Source organism: Chiloscyllium punctatum, chromosome 4, assembly GCF_047496795.1.
Source record: "Chiloscyllium punctatum isolate Juve2018m chromosome 4, sChiPun1.3, whole genome shotgun sequence".
In the NCBI taxonomy this organism is placed as follows: domain Eukaryota; kingdom Metazoa; phylum Chordata; class Chondrichthyes; order Orectolobiformes; family Hemiscylliidae; genus Chiloscyllium; species Chiloscyllium punctatum.
In genome coordinates this window covers 73801096-73822129 of record NC_092742.1, presented here as the reverse complement: position 1 = coordinate 73822129, position 21034 = coordinate 73801096, and the positions used below count along the sequence as shown (strand labels likewise).

The window sequence follows — 21034 nt, the reverse complement described above, 5'->3', positions numbered from 1 at the left end:
TCTCCACTTTGAAATCACCCTTTTCAACCTCTCCTTGAGCTACTATCCTTAGTCCTTCTGACTCCTGTTGGAGTCTTATTCCTGATTTTGAAACACTTTGAGATGTTATATTGCTCTGAACTTAAATAATGTAAGTTGCTGCAATCTTTGCTATTGATTATTGCAGAAGAAGTAGGACACCTTTATGATGATAGTGCCTTAGTGTTCTCTGATAAAAGAAACAGTAAAGGTGCAACCCTGTTATATTCCTAAAAAGGTGCTACTACTTCACTGATTTTCTAAGAGAAAAAAAACTGCAGATTGAATTGTACTCTCATTCCCCAGTGTTACAGATGATTGTTTTTAGTATTGACCTAGGCCATTAACAAATTGTATAGATAAATTGGGAGCCATAAACCTTGGCAGTTATAGTAGAGCTTCCACAGGATGACTAGACACATGATAAAAGTGAGAGTTATAGAGAAAACCTATCAGCAAACTCAATCTCTCTTGCATCGTTTATTCATTTTCTTAAACAGAAGGTGAGATGGGTGGTGGGATGTGGTATTTGGTTATCTTCAGATGAAGAGTGATTTCTCCAAGGGAATTGGGAATTACAGTTATTTTCCTGTATGGTACCATAGCTCAAATGGAATAGCATAATTAAGGGTTGATGCAGTCTTGGTTAGAATGTTTGCAAGTCAAGTGGGAAAATTTTGCAAAAGCTTGCTAGATAAATCAGTGTGTTGTTGGCTGAAGTTATTCGTTAATCAAGTCACGATAGCACTTAAAAGCCTTTCTAGATACTTTGTCTGAAAAAGTGACATAACCTCTTAAGGATTACAAGAACCTGGTTCAGGGTCTCATTTGTCCAACCAGGCAATCAATGTTGATTAAGGAGAGTCAATAATAGGCTTGATTTGTCAAATGAGTATCATCATAGCTGTGCTGTATCCCATTGCATTAAAACAATTAAAATAACTCAAAGTTTGTGAGAAGATTTGTAGCTCGGGTTCTCGTTATTGTGGTTCTGTTCGCCGAGCTGGGAATTTGTGTTGCAGACGTTTTGTCCCCCGTCTAGGTGACATCCTCAGTGCTTGGGAGCCTCCTGTGAAGCGCTTCTGTGATCTTTCCTCCGGCATTTGTAGTGGTTTGAATCTGCCGCTTCCAGTCGTCAGTTCTAGCTGTCCGCTGCAGTGGTTGGTATATTGGGTCCAGATCGATGTGCTTATTGATTGAATCTGTGGATGAGTGCCATGCCTCTAGGAATTCCCTGGCTGTTCTCTGTTTGGCTTGTCCTATAATAGTAGTGTTGTCCCAGTCCAATTCATGTTGCTTGTCATCTGAGTGTGTGACTACTAAGGATAGCTGGTCGTGTCGTTTTGAGGCTAGTTGGCCACGAACTAGCCACGAAACGCCACGACCAGCTATCCTTAGTAGCCACACACTCAGATGACAAGCAACATGAATTCGACTGGGACAGCACTACTATTATAGGACAAGCCAAACAGAGAACAGCCAGGGAATTCCTAGAGGCATAGCACTCATCCACAGATTCAATCAATAAGCACATCGACCTGGACCCAATATACTGGCCACTGCAGCGGACAGCTGGAACTGACAACCGGAAGCGGCAGTTACAAATCACTATAAATGCCGGAGGAAAGATCACAGAAGCGCTTCACAGGAGGCTCCCAAGCACTGAGAATGTCACCTAGACAGTGGACGAAACGTCTGCAACACAAATTCCCAGCTCGGTGAACAGAACCACAACAATTAAAATAACTTTTTAGGGAATATATGACATTTTCCATCTTGGTTGGTCTTTTCCTAATGTGCTGAAAATGTGTTGCTGGAAAAGCGCAGCAGGTCAGGCGGCATCCAAGGAGCGGGAGAATCGACGTTTCGGGCATGAGCTCTTCTACAGGAATGGCTCCTGCTCCTTGGATGCTGCCTGACCTGCTGCGCTTTTCCAGCAATACATTTTCAGCTCTGATCTCCAGCATCTGCAGTTCTCACTTTCTCCTTTTCCTAATGTGCATGTGGACATACTGATTGATGATGACAAAGGAGCAAGAAATTTTGTGATGCATAAGACACTGATGCATGATTTAGGATGTAAATATGTGTTAGGCCTAATGGACTAATATGTTAACACGATATGAAAACCAAATATCACCTGTTGCATTGACTTACAGGACCAGACCTGTAAATGAAGCTTATTTTGAACTAGATCTTCACCTATCATCCGTCCTGAATTACCTCAGTTCCTCTCCAAAGGAGGGAAGGTTGTCTTTCCAATAATCAACTCTTCTCCTTCATATTGATAGCTTGAATCAGAAAATCTAGGATTTGCTGGAAGAAGGTGTCTTCAAAGACATCTTCCACTTGGCCTGTTTATAACAGTAAATGGAAAATATTTGCCCTTTGATGGCAAGACCATAAGAACAAGTCCCCTACTGTTTATGGTTTTCCTGTAATTCTAGACTACTTCAGTAGTCTGATTGATTTTAAGTTGAAACCCAGCTCAGCTGGAATGCATGTTACAGCCAACGCATCTTTTCACATTTCTATCCAACTTAACCCAGTGGCTGTACATTCTGTGCTGTCATACTTTATGAGAGGATTTGACTAGATGATAGAGAATTTTGATAACAAAGAAATGTTTAATGTTGAAGTCTTATTCTTTAAAATATTCATAATTAGTGTTTTGAAGACTGCATGCAGGGGAAAGTGTATTACTGTTCTGTGATGCCATTGATCTTGTTTCTTCTATTTAAAAAAAGAACCTCTAGGCTGTATATTGAAAAAAAACATGCTGATCATCAAAATTAAAATAGTTCCACTTTTGAACATGTATCACTAAGGGCAACAGTAACAAAACTGTTTCATCAGGAAACAGCATAATATGAGTAATATCTTGTCACTGATTTTTATTACGAGAAATGTTTATTCGCAAATATATGGTTTTGTTATTTCAGATTTCTCAGAAGTATGGAGTACATGTATGTGGAGAAGGTGGAGAGTATGAAACCTTTACACTGGATTGTCCCTTATTCAAGAAGAAGATAGTTATGTGAGTGGTGTTTCCTCATTAGAATATTCTGTTTCACTACATCCATGCATTTTTGCACAAAGGCAAATTGTTACCGGGGAGAAAAATACTGGTTGACTGACCTTCTGTTTAATAAGATTTCTTTTGCATTTAATTATAAATATCATTTGTTTTTCTCTGCCAGGATTGTTTTGATTGGTCAAGTTGAGTACAATGCAATAACTCGGAGCAGTGGGAGGTTATTCATCCCCTTCAGCCTGCTCTGACAGTCAATGAGATCATAAACTGATCTGATTGTAACCACAACTTCATATACCTGTTGGCTGCCATAACTGTTGACTCTTTTTTTGATCAGTCTTGAGTATTTTCAATTACCCAGTTCCCATTGCTCGCTGGAGGAGAGAACTCCACAATTTACGGATCCTTTGACATCTAAGGTGTCTCCCCACAAGGAGGAATATTCTCTTGGCATCCACCATGAATAGTCCCCCTCAGGGTCTTACATATTTTAATGAAATCACCACTCATTATTCTAAACTCTGATGGGTACAAGTCCAAGCAGTTCAACCTTTCTTCATAAGCTATGCCATTCATCCAAGAATGATTCAAGTGAATTTTCTCTGAATGGCTCCTAATGTAATGATACCCGTTTTTTAAATGAGGAGGCCCGGAGAAGCAGTGATTAACTCAGTTGTAACAAACTTTGATTGTGATTTCATACAAAATTGTTTTAAAACTTAGGAAAGAATTTTGAATCACATCTAGTCTATCATCTTAATGGGAATTTTGTAAATGGGCCATCATTGATTGATTGCCTGGTGGGTGTAAAATTGGTCAGTGTACTCAGTTATGAGCAAGGCTGGGTTACTCCCAACTTTATAGCTCATGAGAGAGCTCACCTCTGCCCAATAAAATTCTGCCACATGTTGCGTTGTAGTACCAGAGCAAAAGGGTATCACAGAAAGGGTGTAGAATATTCTGCAACCGGAAGAGAGTAAGCCCAAAGTCAGTGTCCCTATCAACAGCATGCAAGAGATGGCGTTTAGATCCAAATGGGTCAGATTTTCAGCAGCGAGGAGAGAAGTTAAGATAAACATCATGTAAGTAGCAATTCCTGGATTACTTCCAGTGGGATGCATCAATGAGAGTAGAGACACAAAAGTAAAGAGGATCAATGTATAGCTTGAGATAAATTACAGGAAGGCAGGCTTTAGATTCTTGTGACATCAGTTCAAGGACAGTGGGCATTCTGATTGCAGCTTTGATGGGCTGTGGCCAACATTTCTGTGGAGACGTTTGCAAGTGAAATTGGGAGGATTAAATTACATTGATAAGAGCTGGTAGCAAGATAGCGAAGGTAAAAAGAGATAATGTGCATAAAGGCATGAGTGTCGGGCAGTACCAGAGAAGGAATATCATTCAGTATTAGAAAGGGAATAGGAACGACTACAAGAACTACAAAGACACAATAAAAGAGTGCTATGAATCAGGTGACTGAGCTACAAATGGCAACAGATGTGGGATCATGATATATTAGCACTAAGGAAATGTGGATTAAAGTAGGAGTGTATGCTTAATATTCGAGGATAGAATGGTTTCGGGGAAAATGTGGGGGGGGCTGGCAATACTGATTAGTAAATACATTGTTGAAATGGGAAGAGCATTTCTTTCAGGGGACTAGGACACCCTCCATTTGGTCAAAGTTGAGAAACAATAACATGTAAGATCATACATTGAACGATGGAGTGTACTTTAGATACTGTGAGAGAGAGCTAGTGGGGCAAATTTACAGGAGAATTGTAGAGACCTGCAAGAAATAAAAAGTGGTAATACTGGGAAACATTTGTTATCTGAATCAATTAGTATAATGTAGAACAAAGGGAAAGGAGGGGGAGAAATTTCTGAAATATGTTTGTTTCAGTGATCTCTTTGTAGAACGTGTTGCAGGCAGATCTACTTACGAAATGGAAACTGATAAGACATAGTTCAGATGAGATGAGATTCCAAAAGGAAGCATAGCCTTTCAAATCTAGGACACTGAAAAAGGCAAACTATCCAGCAGTAATAAATATGTATAACAGGGAGAGAGAAAGAGCACCAAAGCTGGAAAAAAGCAAATTTAAAAGGAACCAAGTAAAAATAAAGCCTTGTGATTTTTAAGCTGTGCCTTTCAACAGGATAAAGAATGCAGAATCTGGAACTGGATAGAAGTCATAAACAAAGTTCACAATCTCTTAAACTAATTTTTTCAAAAATTGCTAAATTGAACCTATTTCCCTGCTATATATCGACATTTTTGAAAATGCTCCTTTCTCTAAATTTGGCTTGATGGAGAAACTCGATACAAGTTTCCTGTCCATCTTGTTTTTGTTCAGTTGGCAGAAATAATTTCTTTGTACCAAACAAAAACTTATAACGGTAAATGTGAACAGGACAATTGTACAATATGTAGGATTTAATCTTACTGTAGCAGAATTTATGTAGTTCTGAAACCAGAGTTAAAACTCAATGGATTCAGAATGATCTTAGTATTTTGGACAGTTTATCCAACATGAAACAAGCCATTCAGTATTTGCCAGTAATAATGCATGCTGCACAGTTGGAGTTGTCAATATGTTTTGTTCTGGTGATTTTACTGATGTGTTCTACAATTATACCTATTATTTTTCCAGTGATTCCTCAGAAATAGTTGTACATTCTGCTGATGCATTTGCACCTGTGGGCTACCTCAGATTATTAAAGTTGCATCTGGTGGATAAACCCAATGTGAGTTACTGTTATGTTATTTCATTGGATGAAGGCTTCATTATCTACACTGAAATATCATGTAGTTAAGAGAGTGTTTGATGTATTTTGAGTAATTTTAGAAGTTTTCTTTCGGAAATAGTGCTAAGTTTGATGAAGTTCACATTATTTTGATTGAATACAGAAATTCTGGTTTTGTTCAGAAGTAGCGGCTAAGTATGATAACGAAACAAACATTCAATTCTTACTTGAATGAAGGAACTCAGTGATGCACAGAGTGGTGGTTATTAAGTTATCACAGATGTTGCTTGTTTATATCATAAATAAATATTTAACATTGCACTGTAGAATACAATTTTCCAATTGCTCACACTTGGATGAGCTTAAATTCCTAATCTGCCTCCTCCTGAGGTTCTCATTATCACAGAAGTCTGGCTTAAGCAAATTTGACTCATTCAATATAATATCAAGAAACAGCTGAGAACACTAAGGCCCATGAAGCCATAGGTCCTGACAATCTATTGTCTCGGGTGCTAAAGACTTGGGACAAACTGCTCCACTACCCAAATTGTTCCAGTATAGCTACAAAATTGGTATTTACCGAGAAAGTGGAAAATTAGCCATGTCCGCTTAAAAAAAAGAACAAATCCATTCCAGCCAGTTACTGCTTCTATTCTGAATCATCATCAAAGTGAGGAAAACTGTCACCATCAGTGCTATTAAGTGTCAGTTACACCAACATCCTGCTCAGTGATGCTCAATTTGAGTTTTGCTTGAACACCTTAGCTCCAGATCTTATTTACTCCTTGGTTCTAGCATGAATAAAGGGGATGAATTCCAGAGATGACATGAGAGTGACTGTTCTTGTAATCAAGGCAGCATCTGAGTGACTGCGTCCCAGCAAACCTGAGTAAAATTCAGAATCAGGACAGAAACTGCACACAGATAGATATCATGATGAGCATCAAGGTTTTGGTTGTTGGAGCCAATCACTTCTACTCTAGAAACTTTCAGTAAGAGTTCATTAGATTAGATTCTCTACAGTGTGGAAACAGGCCCTTCGGCCCAACAAGTCCACACTGCCCCTCTGAAGAGCAATCCACCCAGACCCATTCCCCTACATTCACCCCTGACTAATGCACCTAACACAATGGACAATTTAGCATGGCCAATTCACCTGACCTGCACATCTTTGGACTGTGGGAGGAAACTGGAGCACCCGGAGAAATTCTGAGTAGTCCTAAGCTTATATAAGTGGTTCATGACTAGCCTTCCTTCCATCATAAGGTCAGAAGTTGGAGTGTTTGTTGATTACACAGAGCTCAGTTCCATTGAAGCTGTCCATATACTGAAGCAGACTGCACCTGGATACAAAAAGAATCTGGAAAACTTTCAGACTTGCCTATTGACTGGCGAACAATGTTTATGGTACACAAGTGCCAATTTCTAATTGTGTTCAAGCAAAAGTCTAATCATCTATCCTTGACACTTGATGACAGCGCCATCATTGGTGACCACTGATCAGGGGCTGAACTGAACCAACTACTGTGATTACAAGAGCAGGTTTCAGGCTAGAAATTCTGTGGCAAGTGTATCAACACCTGACTCCCCAAAGCCTGTCCAACTTCTACAAGGCACAGGTCAGGAGTGATGAGATCTCAAACTGCTGTTGTGTAATGTACTGTTGCGCAGACATGTGGAGGCTGTGTAAATATAACCTTTAGGGGCAGCACGGTGGCTCAGTGGTTAGCTACGCTGCCTCATGTCACCAGGTTCCTGGGTTCAATTCCCACCTGTCTGTTTGGAGTTTGCACATTCTCCCCGTGTCTACGTGGGTTTTCTCCGGGTGCTCTGGTTTCCTCCCACAGTCCAAAGATGTGCAGGTTAGGTGAATTGGCCACGCTAAATTATCCATAGTGTTAGGTGCATTAGTCAGGGGTGAATGTAGGGGAATGGGTCTGGGTGGATTGCTCTTCAGAGGGGCAGTGTGGACTTGTTGGGCCGAAGGGCCTGTTTCCACATTGTAGAGAATCTAATCTAATCTAATTTCCTATTTGCCTCAATGAATGCAGTTCCAACAACATTCAAGCTTGATACAAACCAGGAAAAGCAATCCTTTTGATTGGCACCAGATCCACAATTTTAATTATTCGATCTAGCCATTCCTATCACACAGTAGCAGCAGTCAATGTTACCTCTGAGCTGCATGGTAATGCCAGTGCTGGGAAGCTCCATGCAGGAGGATCGGTATGCCAATAAGTGGTTTCCACTTCCATTATCGCACATGGACATCAGAGGTACACATGATGTAATGAAATATTACAGGGACGGTTGGCAGGAATGTATACCATTTGGATGCTTTACTGCAGTAGCTTGCCTGGACTATTTTGAAATCCCTTCTAAGCTTGGGGGTTCCAAGACCCAGAAGAGAAGTGCTTATAGGAGTATTACCCCCTCAAGTTCCCTTTCAAGTCACTCATCATTCTGAAACCACACCAACATTCTTCACTTGTTGATTCAAATTCCTGCAACTCCTGAACTGCTCTGTGGGAGCACCTCCTAGACATCAACTGCAGTGTTTCAGAAGGCTGGGTAATCAACGTCACCATTTTGAGGACATTTAATAAAAAGTAATTGATGTTAGTTGTATCAGCAAAACCCATATCCCATGAATGAAAATAGTTTACTTAAGAAGAATTGATTCTGTCACCTTTTGAACGATGGAATTCAATTGTACTTTGCCTTTCCCAACTGAGTGACTGGAAAGCTCAGGACATTTATTTTTTAAGTCCTCATTAAGACCACTCCTTAGGTAAGAACTCTATATACCTAAAGAGAGCCTGTTTATGTCTATCTAGTAATCCTTCCGTGCCATTTTTAAACATCTAACTAATTTGTTTTTAATAGCATAATATGTTGAAAATTATGTCAAAGTAGATTTGTCAGCCACAATAGTGTCCCCCAAAAACATTTTTACTTTTGCCTGTTTTCAGCTTCTCATATTTTTGGGTGAAACTGTGTAGTATTGTCTAATGAAGGAGTTTATCCTGCATTGTTACATTGAATTTAGAGCATAGAAAAGGCCCTTTGGTCCAATTAGCCTGTCATATTGTTTCCACTCCATGCAACCCTCCTCTCATGCTCCTTCATCTAACCCAGACAACAAAATCTTTACTTCTTTATCCACCTCATGTTCATACTTAGCTTCATGATTGTCTGTAGTTCCAAATTACATCCAGTGCAAGTCGGAATTTTGCAAACTTTTATGCTAGTTATATAAAAGCAATTGCCCCATTACAAAGCTGGCCACAGCTCCATTTCAGATTAATCACCATGGTGAGTTTTAACTAATTGTCCCATTGGCAGACCTGCAAGGAGGCTCATAAAATTCAGCTGGGGAATATTTAAATGAAAGGTCACTAATAGGCACATTTTAAGAGCTTTATTTTAATTTACTGAAGATCTGTCGAGTGCACACTGATCAAACTAGCAAATGATTCTGAATAGTTTTTAGTCATTTTCAGTTATTTAAAATTGGGTTACTCACATATGATGGACCAGGCACTCTGATTTAAAGTGCTTATTTTTGGCAGAAATCTATTTTCAGCTGTATTAATAAATCTTCATCAGGGTACCTCTGAAACATATCAAGGAATATTATCAAATGCATATTTTATTAATAAAAAGAAATTTAGTTCCAGTGCGCTGCCCGATTGCACTGGTTCATTAGAAATTTCTGCCCCAGAAATTCTGACAACCAGATAGTTGTCTGTGCTGGATAGATGAGAGTTGCAGCAAATGTGCAGAAAGCCCACTGCAACTCACTCTGTGGGAATTGCCTGGAAAGTAGAAATTTCTTCGTACCATTTTTCCAGTGTCTAGAACTCTTCAAAAAACTTTTAGTTATAGTTGGAGATTTTGGAGGGCTCCAACTTATTTAAATGCCAAGGAAACATTAAAGAATTAAAATCCTGCTCCACATTTGGGTAGCTATTGAAAACTAACCCTGGCTGACTGCTGACCTACCCTGTAACAACATCTCCTAACAACCAGAATATTTTGTAATGTAATGAGCATATAAATTCCTGTTGTAAAGAACATTTTGTTGGGAACGTTCTGCCTCAGAGGCATGGTCATTAAACATTTTTAAGATGCCGCTATGTAGATTCTTGTTAGGCAAGAAAATCGAAGGTTATCAGGAGTAGATGGGAGTGTGGAATTTGAAACCCAAATGAACCTTGTTGAGTGGAGGAGCAAGGTGAGAGGTCAAATAACCTAGGTCTGCTACTAATTTTTAATATTATGAAAGAAGTTTGGATCGAAGTGCCTTCCACCTCTATTTTAATTCCACCTTTAGCAAATACAAAACTGGATCCTGAAATTACAAAAGGCCATCTGAAATTGCAAATCATACATTTGGAATATTCAGTGATTTTTTTGTCTTAGTTTGCAGTTCTTTTGGTTTGAACTTTGTTGTGTATTGCAAGATATCTGCTATCCAACTGTGTTTCCCCGATTGCAGGAATCCATACAGTTTGCTGTAGTTTTCATCCTTATCTAAAATTCATCTATTTGGCTATATGTTGAACCCTCAAGATTAAAAAGTCCATAGAAATATATTTCAGATAGTCTTAACTTTTTATAAAAGATATTGCTCCTTTTGGAAAATAAAGTTTTACTTTCTCTGACACAAAATTACTGTTTTTAATTCAAAAGAGCATTTTCTGCAGTATGCTAGTAGGTTTTTCTTAGTTGTAACGGTACCATAGGTCAACATTAGTTCACAGTGAAAGTAGATTTGATTCCTCAGTTGCTTCAAATATTTGGTGCTGAGGCCAAGCAGGCTTCCTGTTCTGATCACTGTATATACAGTTCACAACACTCGGTAGGTTTCTTGAAAGTCATATAATGTAGTGCTCCAGTAAATATTTCATACGGGAAAGCTTGGTCTGCATACAATTTATTTGAATTGCACTTTTGAATGTATTGGAGTATTTCTTCCAATTAAAGATATGTGAAAACCAGGACAGTAAGTTGCAGATAGCCCAGTAGATAAGAAAAAAATGTTAATAAGTGAGAGTATAAATGTAATGAAGTCAATGGTTGCGCAGCATTTCCAATCCAGTGATAGATATTATATTAATCAGACTGTTCAGAGATGTTTTCTCACACCTCCGGGGGGTGGGGTGGGGGAGAGCGGGACTTGAACCCAAAACTCCTGATTCTGAAATAGTGGTGCAAGCACTGTGCCACAGGTACTCTCGAAAACAGTTTTAATGATCCTTATACACCAGGCATCCAAGTGAATGTGAAGTACTGGTAGATATTTAAATCAATCCATTAAGACATGTTATGACACACTTCTGGAGCAGGTGAATCTTGAACACATAGAACAGTACAGCACAGAACAGGCCCTTCAGCCCACAATGTTGTGCCGACCATTGATCCTCATGTGAGGTAAACCTAATGTACGAACTCTCAAATTTGTGTGACTATATGCATGTCCAGCAGTCTCTTAAATATCCCCAATGACCTCACTTCCACAACTGCTGCTGGCAACGCATTCCATGCTCTCACAACTCCCTGCATAGAGAACCCACCTCTGACATCCCCTCTCTACTTTCCGCCAAACAGCTTAAAGCTGTGTTAACAATTTTTGCCCTGGGAAAAAGTTTCTGGCTATTAACTCTATCTATGCCGCTCATTATCTTGCACACCTCAATTAGGTCCCCTCCCTTCTTTTTTCCAGTGAAAAAAGTCCGAGCTCAGTCAACCTCTCTTCGTAAGATAAGCTCTCCATTCCAGGCAGCATCCTGATAAACCTCCTCTGAACCCCCTCCAAAGCATCCACATCTTTCCTATAATAGGGCGACCAGAACTGGACACAGTATTCCAAGTGCGGTCTAACCAAAGTTTAATAGAGCTGCAACAAGAACTCATGGCTCTTAAACTCAATCTCCCTTTTAATGAAAGCCAAAACACCATATGATTTCTTAACAACCCTGTCCATCTGGGTGGCAATTTTAAAGGATCTATGTACCTGCACACCCAGATCCCGCTGTTCCTCCACACTGCCAAGAATCCTGTCTTTAATCCTGTACTCAACTTTCAAGTTTGACCTTCCAAAATGCATCACTTTGCATTTATCCAGGTTGAACTCCATCTGCCACCACTCAGCCCATCTCTGTTTCCTGTCAATGTCACGCTGTAGCCTACAACAGTACTCTATACTGTCAATGACACCTCCAACCTTTGTGTCATCTGCAAACTTGCTAACCCACCCTTCAATCTCCTCTTCCAAGTCATTAATAAAAATTACAAAGAGTAGAGGCCCAAGAACAGAGCCCTGTGGAACATCACTCACCACTGACTTCCAGGCAGAGTATTTTCCTTCCACTACCATTCGCTGTATTCTGTCGACCAGCCAATTCTGTATCCAGACAGCTAAATTTCCCTGTATCCTATTCCTCCTGACCTTCTGAACGAGCCTACGATGGGGAACCTTATCAAATGCCTTACTGAAGTCCACATATACAACATCCACCACTCGACCCTCATCAACTTGTCTAGTAACATCCTCAAAGAACTCAATAAGATTTGTGAGGCATGACCTGCCCCTCACAAAGCCGTGCTGACTGCCTTTAATCAAGCCATGCTTTTCCAGATGGTCATAAATCCTATCCCTCAGAATCCTTTCTAACATCTTGCAGAAGACAGACGTGAGACTGACTGATCTGTAATTGCCAGGGATTTCCCTATTTCCTTTCTTGAAGAGAGGAATTACATTTGCCTTCATCCATTCCTCCGGTAAGACTCCAGTGGAGAGCGAGGATGCAAAGATCTTCGCAAGCAGCGAAGCAATCACATTTCTCGCTTCACAAAGCAGCCAAGGACAAATCTAGTCTGGCCCTGGCGACTTGTCAATCTTAATGTTTGTCAAAATTTTCAACACATCAGCTTCCTCAATCTCTATCTGTTCCAGCATGCTTACCTGCTCCTCAATGGTTTCATTCACTACAAGGTCCTTTTCTTTAGTAAAGACAGAAGCAAAAAACTCATTTAGGGCTTCCCCTACCTCCTTAAACTCTATACACAAGTTCCCTATGCTATCCCTGATCAGCCCTACTCTTTCTTTGATCATTCTCTTATTCCCTACGTACGTGTGAAATGCTTTTGGATTCTACCTAATCCTTCTTGCCAAGCCTTTTTTGTGCCCCTCCTGGCTCTCCTCAGACCATTTTTGAGCTCCTTTCTTGCCTGCCTGTAATCCTCTAGAGCTGAGCAAGACCCTTGCTTCTTCCACCTTACGTAAGCTGCTTTCTTTCTTTTGACGAGAAGCTACTCCACCCTCGTCATCCAAGGTTCCTTTATCTTACCCCATCTTGCCTGTCTCAGAGGACGCATTTGTGCATCACTCGCATCAACTGTTCCGTAAACAGTCTCCACATGTCTATAGTGCCCTTTCCATGGAACAATTGCTCCCAGTCCATGCTTCCCAACGCACGTCTGATAGTATCATAGTTTCCTTTTCCCCAATTAAATATCCTCTCATTGTGCCTGCTTCTCTCCTTCTCCATAGCTATGTAGAATGTGAGGCAGTTGTGGTCACTATCACCAAAATGCTCTCCCACCACAAGATCTGACACCTGCCCCGGCTCATTGCTGAGCACCAAATCCAAAATGGCCTTTCCCCTCGTCGGCCTGTCAATGTACTGAGTTAGGAAACCCTCCTGAACACACCTTACAAAAACAGCTCCTTCCAAACCATCTGCTCGAAGGAGGTTCCCATCAATATTGGGAAAGTTAAAGTCACCCATTACAACAACCCTACTACAAGCACACTTTTCCAAAATCTGCCAACCTATGCTTTCTTCAATCTCCCTGCTGCTATTGGGGGGCCTGTAGTAAACTCCTAATGAGGTGACTGCTCCCTTACTGTTTTTAATTTCCACCCATACTGACTCAGTAGGCAGACCCTCCTCGACAATGATAACTTCGGTAGCTGTGATACCCTCTCTGATTAGCAGTGCTACACCCCCTCCTCTTTTTGCCCCCTCCCTATTCTTTTTAAATGTTCTAAACCCTGGAACATCCAGCAACCGTTCATGCCCCTGAGATGCCAACGTCTCTGTTATGGCCACGACATCATAGCGCCAGGTACTTATCCATGCTCTAAGCTCATCACTTTTATTCCTGATACTCCTTGCATTAAAGCAAACACACTTTAACCGATCCCTTGGTTCTTTCCCAGGAAATTCCTTCCCACTGGCTGCGCTACCTCTTGCTATTGCCTTGTCTTCATCAACTCTCACCACCGGTATATAGCTCAGGTTCCCACCCCCCCGCCATACTAGTTTAAACCCTCCTGACCAACTCGAGCAAACCTTCCACCAAGGACATTGGTCCCTTTCCAGTTCAGGTGCAACCCGTCCTTCATGTACGGTTTCCTTCTGGCTGTCAGGCAGGGACACGACCAGTGCACCACAAAACACCTGTCCACACTAGTTATAGTCTCTGTCTTCAGTATTAACGTTTATTAATTGATAATGACATCCTCTCCTCATTAGTAGTAGCTCATATTGCTTATTGATTAATTATCATTGTGACAAAAAATAAATTATCAAAGTCAGGCATGAGAGTGCTGGATGGTTAATGACCGATAGAGCGCAGGTACTGGCTCTGGTATTCATTAATTTTTCAGGTTACAGTGTGAAAACACGATAAATATAGCACTTTTTGGAGATTACTCCAGTGAATCTCAGACCACTTAAATGATATTTATCATTTTATTTTAATAGTTCATGTCCCTTTTATTGGACATGTTCATAGATAGGACCACAGAAAATGGCATGTAAAGTTGTAATTTTTGTTTTATATTTTGCTTTATAAAATTTAAAGTTGAGGAAGTTTTAAGTTTCACTTGTTCTCTGTAGTACTGAAGGAAAATAGCAATAATTTTGGTAGTTTCTGCATTTTCCCAAAGCATTGCATTGCAAATGATCTGTTGTTAAAATTGTAATCACTTATTTTTATGTTGGTAAATTGAACAACCAATTTATGCACAACAAAATTCCACATACTACGATTGGATAAACTATGGATTAGTCTGTTGTACAAACGTATCTCATTGAGGATACGTTTGGTCTTGATGCCATGAGAAATCCCCTTGTCCTTATCTTACGTGTACCTTGGGACCCTTTTTGTCTCCCACCTGAGAAGGCTGATGAAACTGCTGTTTAATATCTCACACTAAAAGTATACTTTCAGCTGTGCAGCACACTCTCAGTCTGCACTGCAGTCATTCATGACCTCAATTCTCCTCTGTTTTGCATTTCCTTAAACAAATGGTAGGAGCTTAACTAGTGTCTAACAACACAGGCAATCTGAAGGGAGCCCGTTCTATAGATAGCATGCTTCAAATCTGGCTGTCTGAAAACCAGGCATTTTTGTAATCTTCCATGTATCAATTTACATAGGGTATTTTTTAAAAATCTTATCTGGACTGGACCACAGCAATAATAACTACTTTCTGCAGTGTTGGAGCTCTTTGGTATATGATTTGTAGACTGAAACGCTTAGTGCTTAGAAGGAACTTTGGTTTGGGAGCTGTGGAAGGTTGAAACATTCTATGCAAGACATTAAATGTAATGAACAAATTGAACACTTGGCAGTAATTCCCGTGCCTCACATTAACCTACCATTCCCTCTCCATTTAAATGGGTATTCACATAGTCAGGGCATCATCATTACGTGATATTAAATTCACTATTAAATTTATAAAGAAATTTGCAGTTTATGCTAAGTCTCATTTTTCGGGTGATGATGGAGCATGTATAACCCACATCGAAATAAATGCATTCCAAATTTCAACCTCTTGGAAAGTGACAATTATCTGATGGTAAGTTTGGTCAATGAGATCACAAGACTGAGAGTGTGCTGCACAGCTGAAAGTATACTTTTAGTGTGAGATATTAAACAGCGGTTTCATCAGCCTTCTCAGGTGGGAGACAAAAAGGGTCCCAAGGTACACGTAAGATAAGGACAAGGGGATTTCTCATGGCATCAAGACCAAACGTATCCTCAATGAGATACGTTTGTACAACAGACTAATCCATAGTTTATCTAATTGTAGTATGTGGAATTTTGTCATGGGGCAAAAGAAAGCCATGAAGACATGGAGTCTGCTCTGCTATTCATTGAAATTACGGCTGTTCTGATAACCCTCAACTCCACTTTCCTGCTTTTTTCCCAAACTGTCCATTCCCTTTATGATTAAAAACCTGTGTATCTCAGCATTCAACATACTTAGTGACCCAGCCTTGATAACCCTCTGTGATAAAGAACTAGAGTCATAGAGATGTACAGCACGGAAACACACCCTTTGGTCCAACTTGTCAGTGCCGACAAGATATCCCAACCCAATCTAGTCCCACCTGCCAGCACCTGACCCATATCCCTCCAAACCCTTCCTATTCATATACCCATCCAGATGCCTTTTAAATATTGCAATTGTACTAGCCTCCACCACTTTCTCTGGCAGTTCATTTCATACACGTACCACCCTCTGCATACCCCTGAGGTCTGTCTTAGATCTTTCCCCTCTCACCCTAAAGCTATGTCCTCTAGTTCTGGACTACCCCCAGGAAAAGACTTTGTCTGCTTACCCTATCCATGCCCCTCATGATTTTATAAACCTCGATAAGGACACTCCCTCAGCCTCTGATACTCCAGGGAAAACAACCATATTCAACCTCTCCTTATAACTCAAATCCTCCAACCTTGGCAACATCCTTGTAAATCTTTTCTGAAACCTTTCAACTTTCACAACATGCTTTGGATAAGAAGGAGACCAGAATTGCACGCAGTATTCCAACAGTTGTCTAACCAATGTCCTGTACAGCTGCAACATGACCTCCCAACTCCTGTACTCAATACTCTGACCAATAAAGGAAAGCATACCAAACTTCTTCACTATCCTGTCTACCTGCGATTCTATTTTCAAGGAGATATGAACCTGCACTCAAGGTCTCTTTGTTCAGCAACACTCCCTAGGACCTTACCATTAAGTGTATAAGTCCTGTTAAGATTTGCTTTCCCAAATATCATGCATTTATCTAAATTAAGCTCCATCTGAGGTAACCTTCCTCGATATTGACTACACCCCCAATTTTGGTGTAATCTGCAAACTTACTAACTGTACCTCTTATGTTCACACCCAAATCATTTATATAAATGACGAAAAGTAGTGGACCCAGCACCTATCCTTGTGGCAGTCCACTGGTCACAGGCCTCCAGTCTGAATAACAACCCTCCACCACCACCCTCTGTCTTCTACCTTTGAGCCAGTTCTATATCCAAATGGCTAGTTCTCCCTGTATTCCATGAGATCTAACCTTGCTAACGAGTCTCCCATGGGGAACCTTGTCGAATGCCTTACTGAAGTCCATATAGATCACATCCACTGTTCTGCCCTCATCAATCCTCTTTGTTACTTCTTCAAAAAACTCAATCAGGTTTTTGAGACATGATTTCCCACACACAAAGTCATGTTGTTTATCCCTAATCAGTCCTTGCCTTTCCAAATACATGTACATCCTGTCCCTCAAGATTCCCTCCAACAACGTGCCCACCACCAATGTCAGGCTCACTGGTCTATAGTTCCCTGGCTTGTCCTTACCACCTTTCTTAAACAGTGGCACCATGTTAACCAACCTCCAGTCTTCCGGCACCTCACATTGAATATCAGTGATAAAAATGTCTCAGCAAGGGGCCAGCAGTCACTTCCCTAGCTTCCCACAGAGGTTCACCCGTTGAGGTCCGGACATTTTTCAAAATGTCACCATCTATTTCCCTACATTCTGTATCTTCCATAATATACACTATGTAAACACTGATGCAAAATAACTCGTTTTGTATCTCCCCCATCCCCTGTGGCTCCACACGAAGGCTGCCTTGCTGATCTTTGAGGGGCCCTATTCTCTCCCTGGTTACCCTTTTGTCCTTAATGTATTTGTAAAAACCGTTTGGATTCTCCTTAACTATTTGCCAAAGCTCACTCAAGTCCCCTTTTGCCCTACTGATTACCCTCTTAATTATACTCCTACTGCCTTTGTACTCTCCTAAGGATTCATTCAATCTATCTTGTCTATATCTGACATATGCTTCCTTTCTTTTCTTAACCAAGCCCTCAACTTCTTTCATCATCCAGCATTCCCTACACCTACCAGCCTTTCCTTTCACCCTAACAGGAATATACTGTCTCTGGATTCTTGTTATATCATTTCTGAAGGCTTTCCATTTATCCAGCTGTCCATTTACCTGTGAACTTCTGCCCCCAGTCAGCTTTTGAAAGTTCTTGCCTCATATTGTCAAAATTGGCCTTCCTCCAATTTAGAACTTCAACTTTTAGATCTGGTCTATCCTTTTCCATCACTATTTAAAACTAATAGAATTATGGTCACTGGCCTCAAAGTGCTCCCCCACTGACACTCTCAGTCACCTGCCCTGCCTTATTTCCCAAGAGTAGGTCAAGTTTTGCATCTTCTCTAGTAGGTACATCCACATACTGAATCAGAAAATTGTTTTATACGCACTTAACACTATGGCAGTTCCAGTTTATGTTTGGAAAGGTAAAATCCCTTACATAACCACCCTATTATTCTTACAGATAACTGAGATCTTACAAATTTTTTTCTCAATTTCCCACTGACTCTTAGTGGGAATAGGAAAATTCCAGTAAGGTGATCATCCCTTTCTTATTTCTCAGTTCAACCCAAATAACTTCACTGGATGTATTTCCGGGAATATCCTCCCTCAGTATAGCTGTAATGTTATCCCTTATCAAAAGCACCACTCCTCCTCCTCTCTTGCCTCTCTTTCTATCCTTCCTGTAGCCTTTGTATCCTGGAACATTAAACTGCCAGTCCTGTCCATCCCTGAGCCATGTTTCTGTAATTGCTATGATATCCCAGTCCCGTGTTCCTAACCATGCCCTGAGTTCATTTGCCTTCCCTGTTCGGCCTTTTGCATTGAAATAAGTGCACTTTAATTTATCAGTCCTACCTTGTTTTCTGCTTTGTTCCTGCCTGCCATGACTGTTTGACTCACTTCTGTTCTCAACTGTACCAGTCTCAGATTGATCTCCTTCCTCACTATCTCCCTGGGTTCCCCCACCACCACCACCTATGCGCTCCCCCCCTCTACCAAGGGAGGGAGGGAGAGAGAGAGAGACACACACACACACACACACACACACACACGCGTGATCTGTCCTTCTTGTACAGGTCACCTCTACCCCATAAGAGATTCCAATGAACCGAAAATGTAAATCCTTCTCCCACATACCAGCCCTCAGCCATGCATTCATCTGCTCTATCCTCTTATTCCTACCCTCACTAGCTCACAGCACCAGGAGTAATCCACAAATTACTCCTTTTTAAATTCCTGCCTAACTCTCTACATTCTCCCTTCAGAATCTCATCCTTTGCCCTTCCTATCCCATTGGTTCCAATGTGTACAATGAATTCCCTCTCCCCCTTGAGAAGATTCTCCAACCACAGATTACCGAGAACTTCCTCCTCTGTCCTGAATTCCAGCTTTAAATATTGAATACAAACTTAAAAAAATGAACCAATATCTGCAGTATTGGAGGGAAAGCTGTCTCAAGTGACTTCTCAGTTTAATAAAGTTTCTGTGCTTTCACATAATACCAGTAGTTTGTTTCAACTATTTTTCAGGACCCACTTTTAGAAGGGCCGTTGGTGCCTGTAAATAGGGCGATTTGGTAGAAATAATTAAGACATATGCTGTTCGCATAGGAATTATGGAGCATTAGACTAAGGTTTTGTTAATGATCTAGTTGACTTCCATGTCAACTTGTATCAGTTACCACCGCTTTTCTCTTTAATTGGAGAAATTGTCAGACGTGGGGCACAGTGGCTCAGTGGTTAGCACTCCTACCTCACAATACCAGGGACCTGAGTTTGATTCCAGCTTTTCGTGGGGTTTGTATATTCCCCCCCATGTCTGCATGGTTTCGGCCAGGTACTCCAACTTCCTCCCAAAGTCCAGAGATGTGCAGGTTAGATGGATTGGGCATGGCAAATTGCCCAGTTGTGTTCAGGGATGTGGAAGCAAGGTGGCTTAGCCATGGTAAATGCAGGATTACAGGTTGGACGTGGATGGCAAGCTCTTTAGAGCGTCAGTGTGGACTCAGTAAGCCAAATGATCTCTTTAAATACTGTATGAATTTCAAGACTAAGGTTGTCATTTGTCATTTCTGTTGGTTGTTCCAGTTGTTAAGCCATTTGACACTAGCTATTCCACGAACAAGGCTAATATGGGAAAAGGGCTCATAAACCTTTCCTATTAATAATGTCAAAATGTTTAGGGCAGGAGAAAGATGCTTGTCCATCTGGCTTATCCTTCCAAACCTTCCTTTAATTGCATCAGCTGTTCTGGAACTAATGCCCAGTGGATTATCTTTCTGTTACATTAGGATACTGCATTTTTTTCTTTGTTGAAAATAAATGACTATTTAAGTTGTAAGGTTTTCATCATTTTGGTGGATAGCTAGAGATATCTTCTACTTAGACATAGCGATTATATCCTCACTATACCACATTCAATTTAAATTCTGTCATTCTGTTGTCGTACTTGACTGGGCTCCTCACCCATCTGAAAATGTGAAGTCACAAGATTACTTATTGCTCAGCCCTACTTTCCTTCGATCCTAGAAAAGCTTCATTAATGTGGTTTGAGACATTTCTCTTGGCTGGGAATGTCCCCAAAATTAACATTTTGAGATTGTAAGCTAGGAGGGGGAGTTTTCTTGATTCAGTAATATATAAGTCAGTGCGGAAGCACCCTGTTCAGGACTGTATTATCGGTCACTAAGTTGAGGCCCCTATTGTTGGAACTGGCATTGTTGTGGGAAAAAAATGATGCTTTGAACTGAAAGAGTATATTAACCTGCTCAGTGTTATTGATGTTTGAGACTTTATTGCAAAAAGTTTATTACTAAGTATCCAAGGGGTATTCTGGGTGAACTACTTGAGTTTTTTCCACACTATAATTGTGGAATTGTCTTAAATTTTTTAGGCCGTGGGTGAATTAGTTAGACATAAAATGGAGCTGCTTTCAGTGTTTCTACGGCTATTTCACCTCTGCCATTTAAAGTATGGCATTATTGTTGGACAAAATCATATTCGTCAATGTTAAGGGCCAGTTGTTCAACATCATTGCACATATCTGAGC

At 40.6% G+C, this 21034-nt stretch overlaps 1 protein-coding gene across 8 annotated transcripts in view; it reads left to right on the top strand.

The window, feature by feature from the left end:
- dph6 (diphthamine biosynthesis 6) overlaps positions 1-21034 on the top strand; it is a 321719-nt gene that overhangs the window by 130186 nt on the left and 170499 nt on the right. For all 8 annotated transcript variants that reach the window (XR_011960472.1, XM_072569025.1, XM_072569024.1 and 5 more), the window contains exons 7-8: positions 2961-3055; positions 5707-5800. Coding sequence is in view for 7 of the 8 variants with exons in the window: in XM_072569025.1 (XP_072425126.1) it covers positions 2961-3055; positions 5707-5800 (189 nt within the window). In the remaining variant the exon portion in view is untranslated. The remainder of the gene's footprint in view (positions 1-2960; positions 3056-5706; positions 5801-21034) is intronic.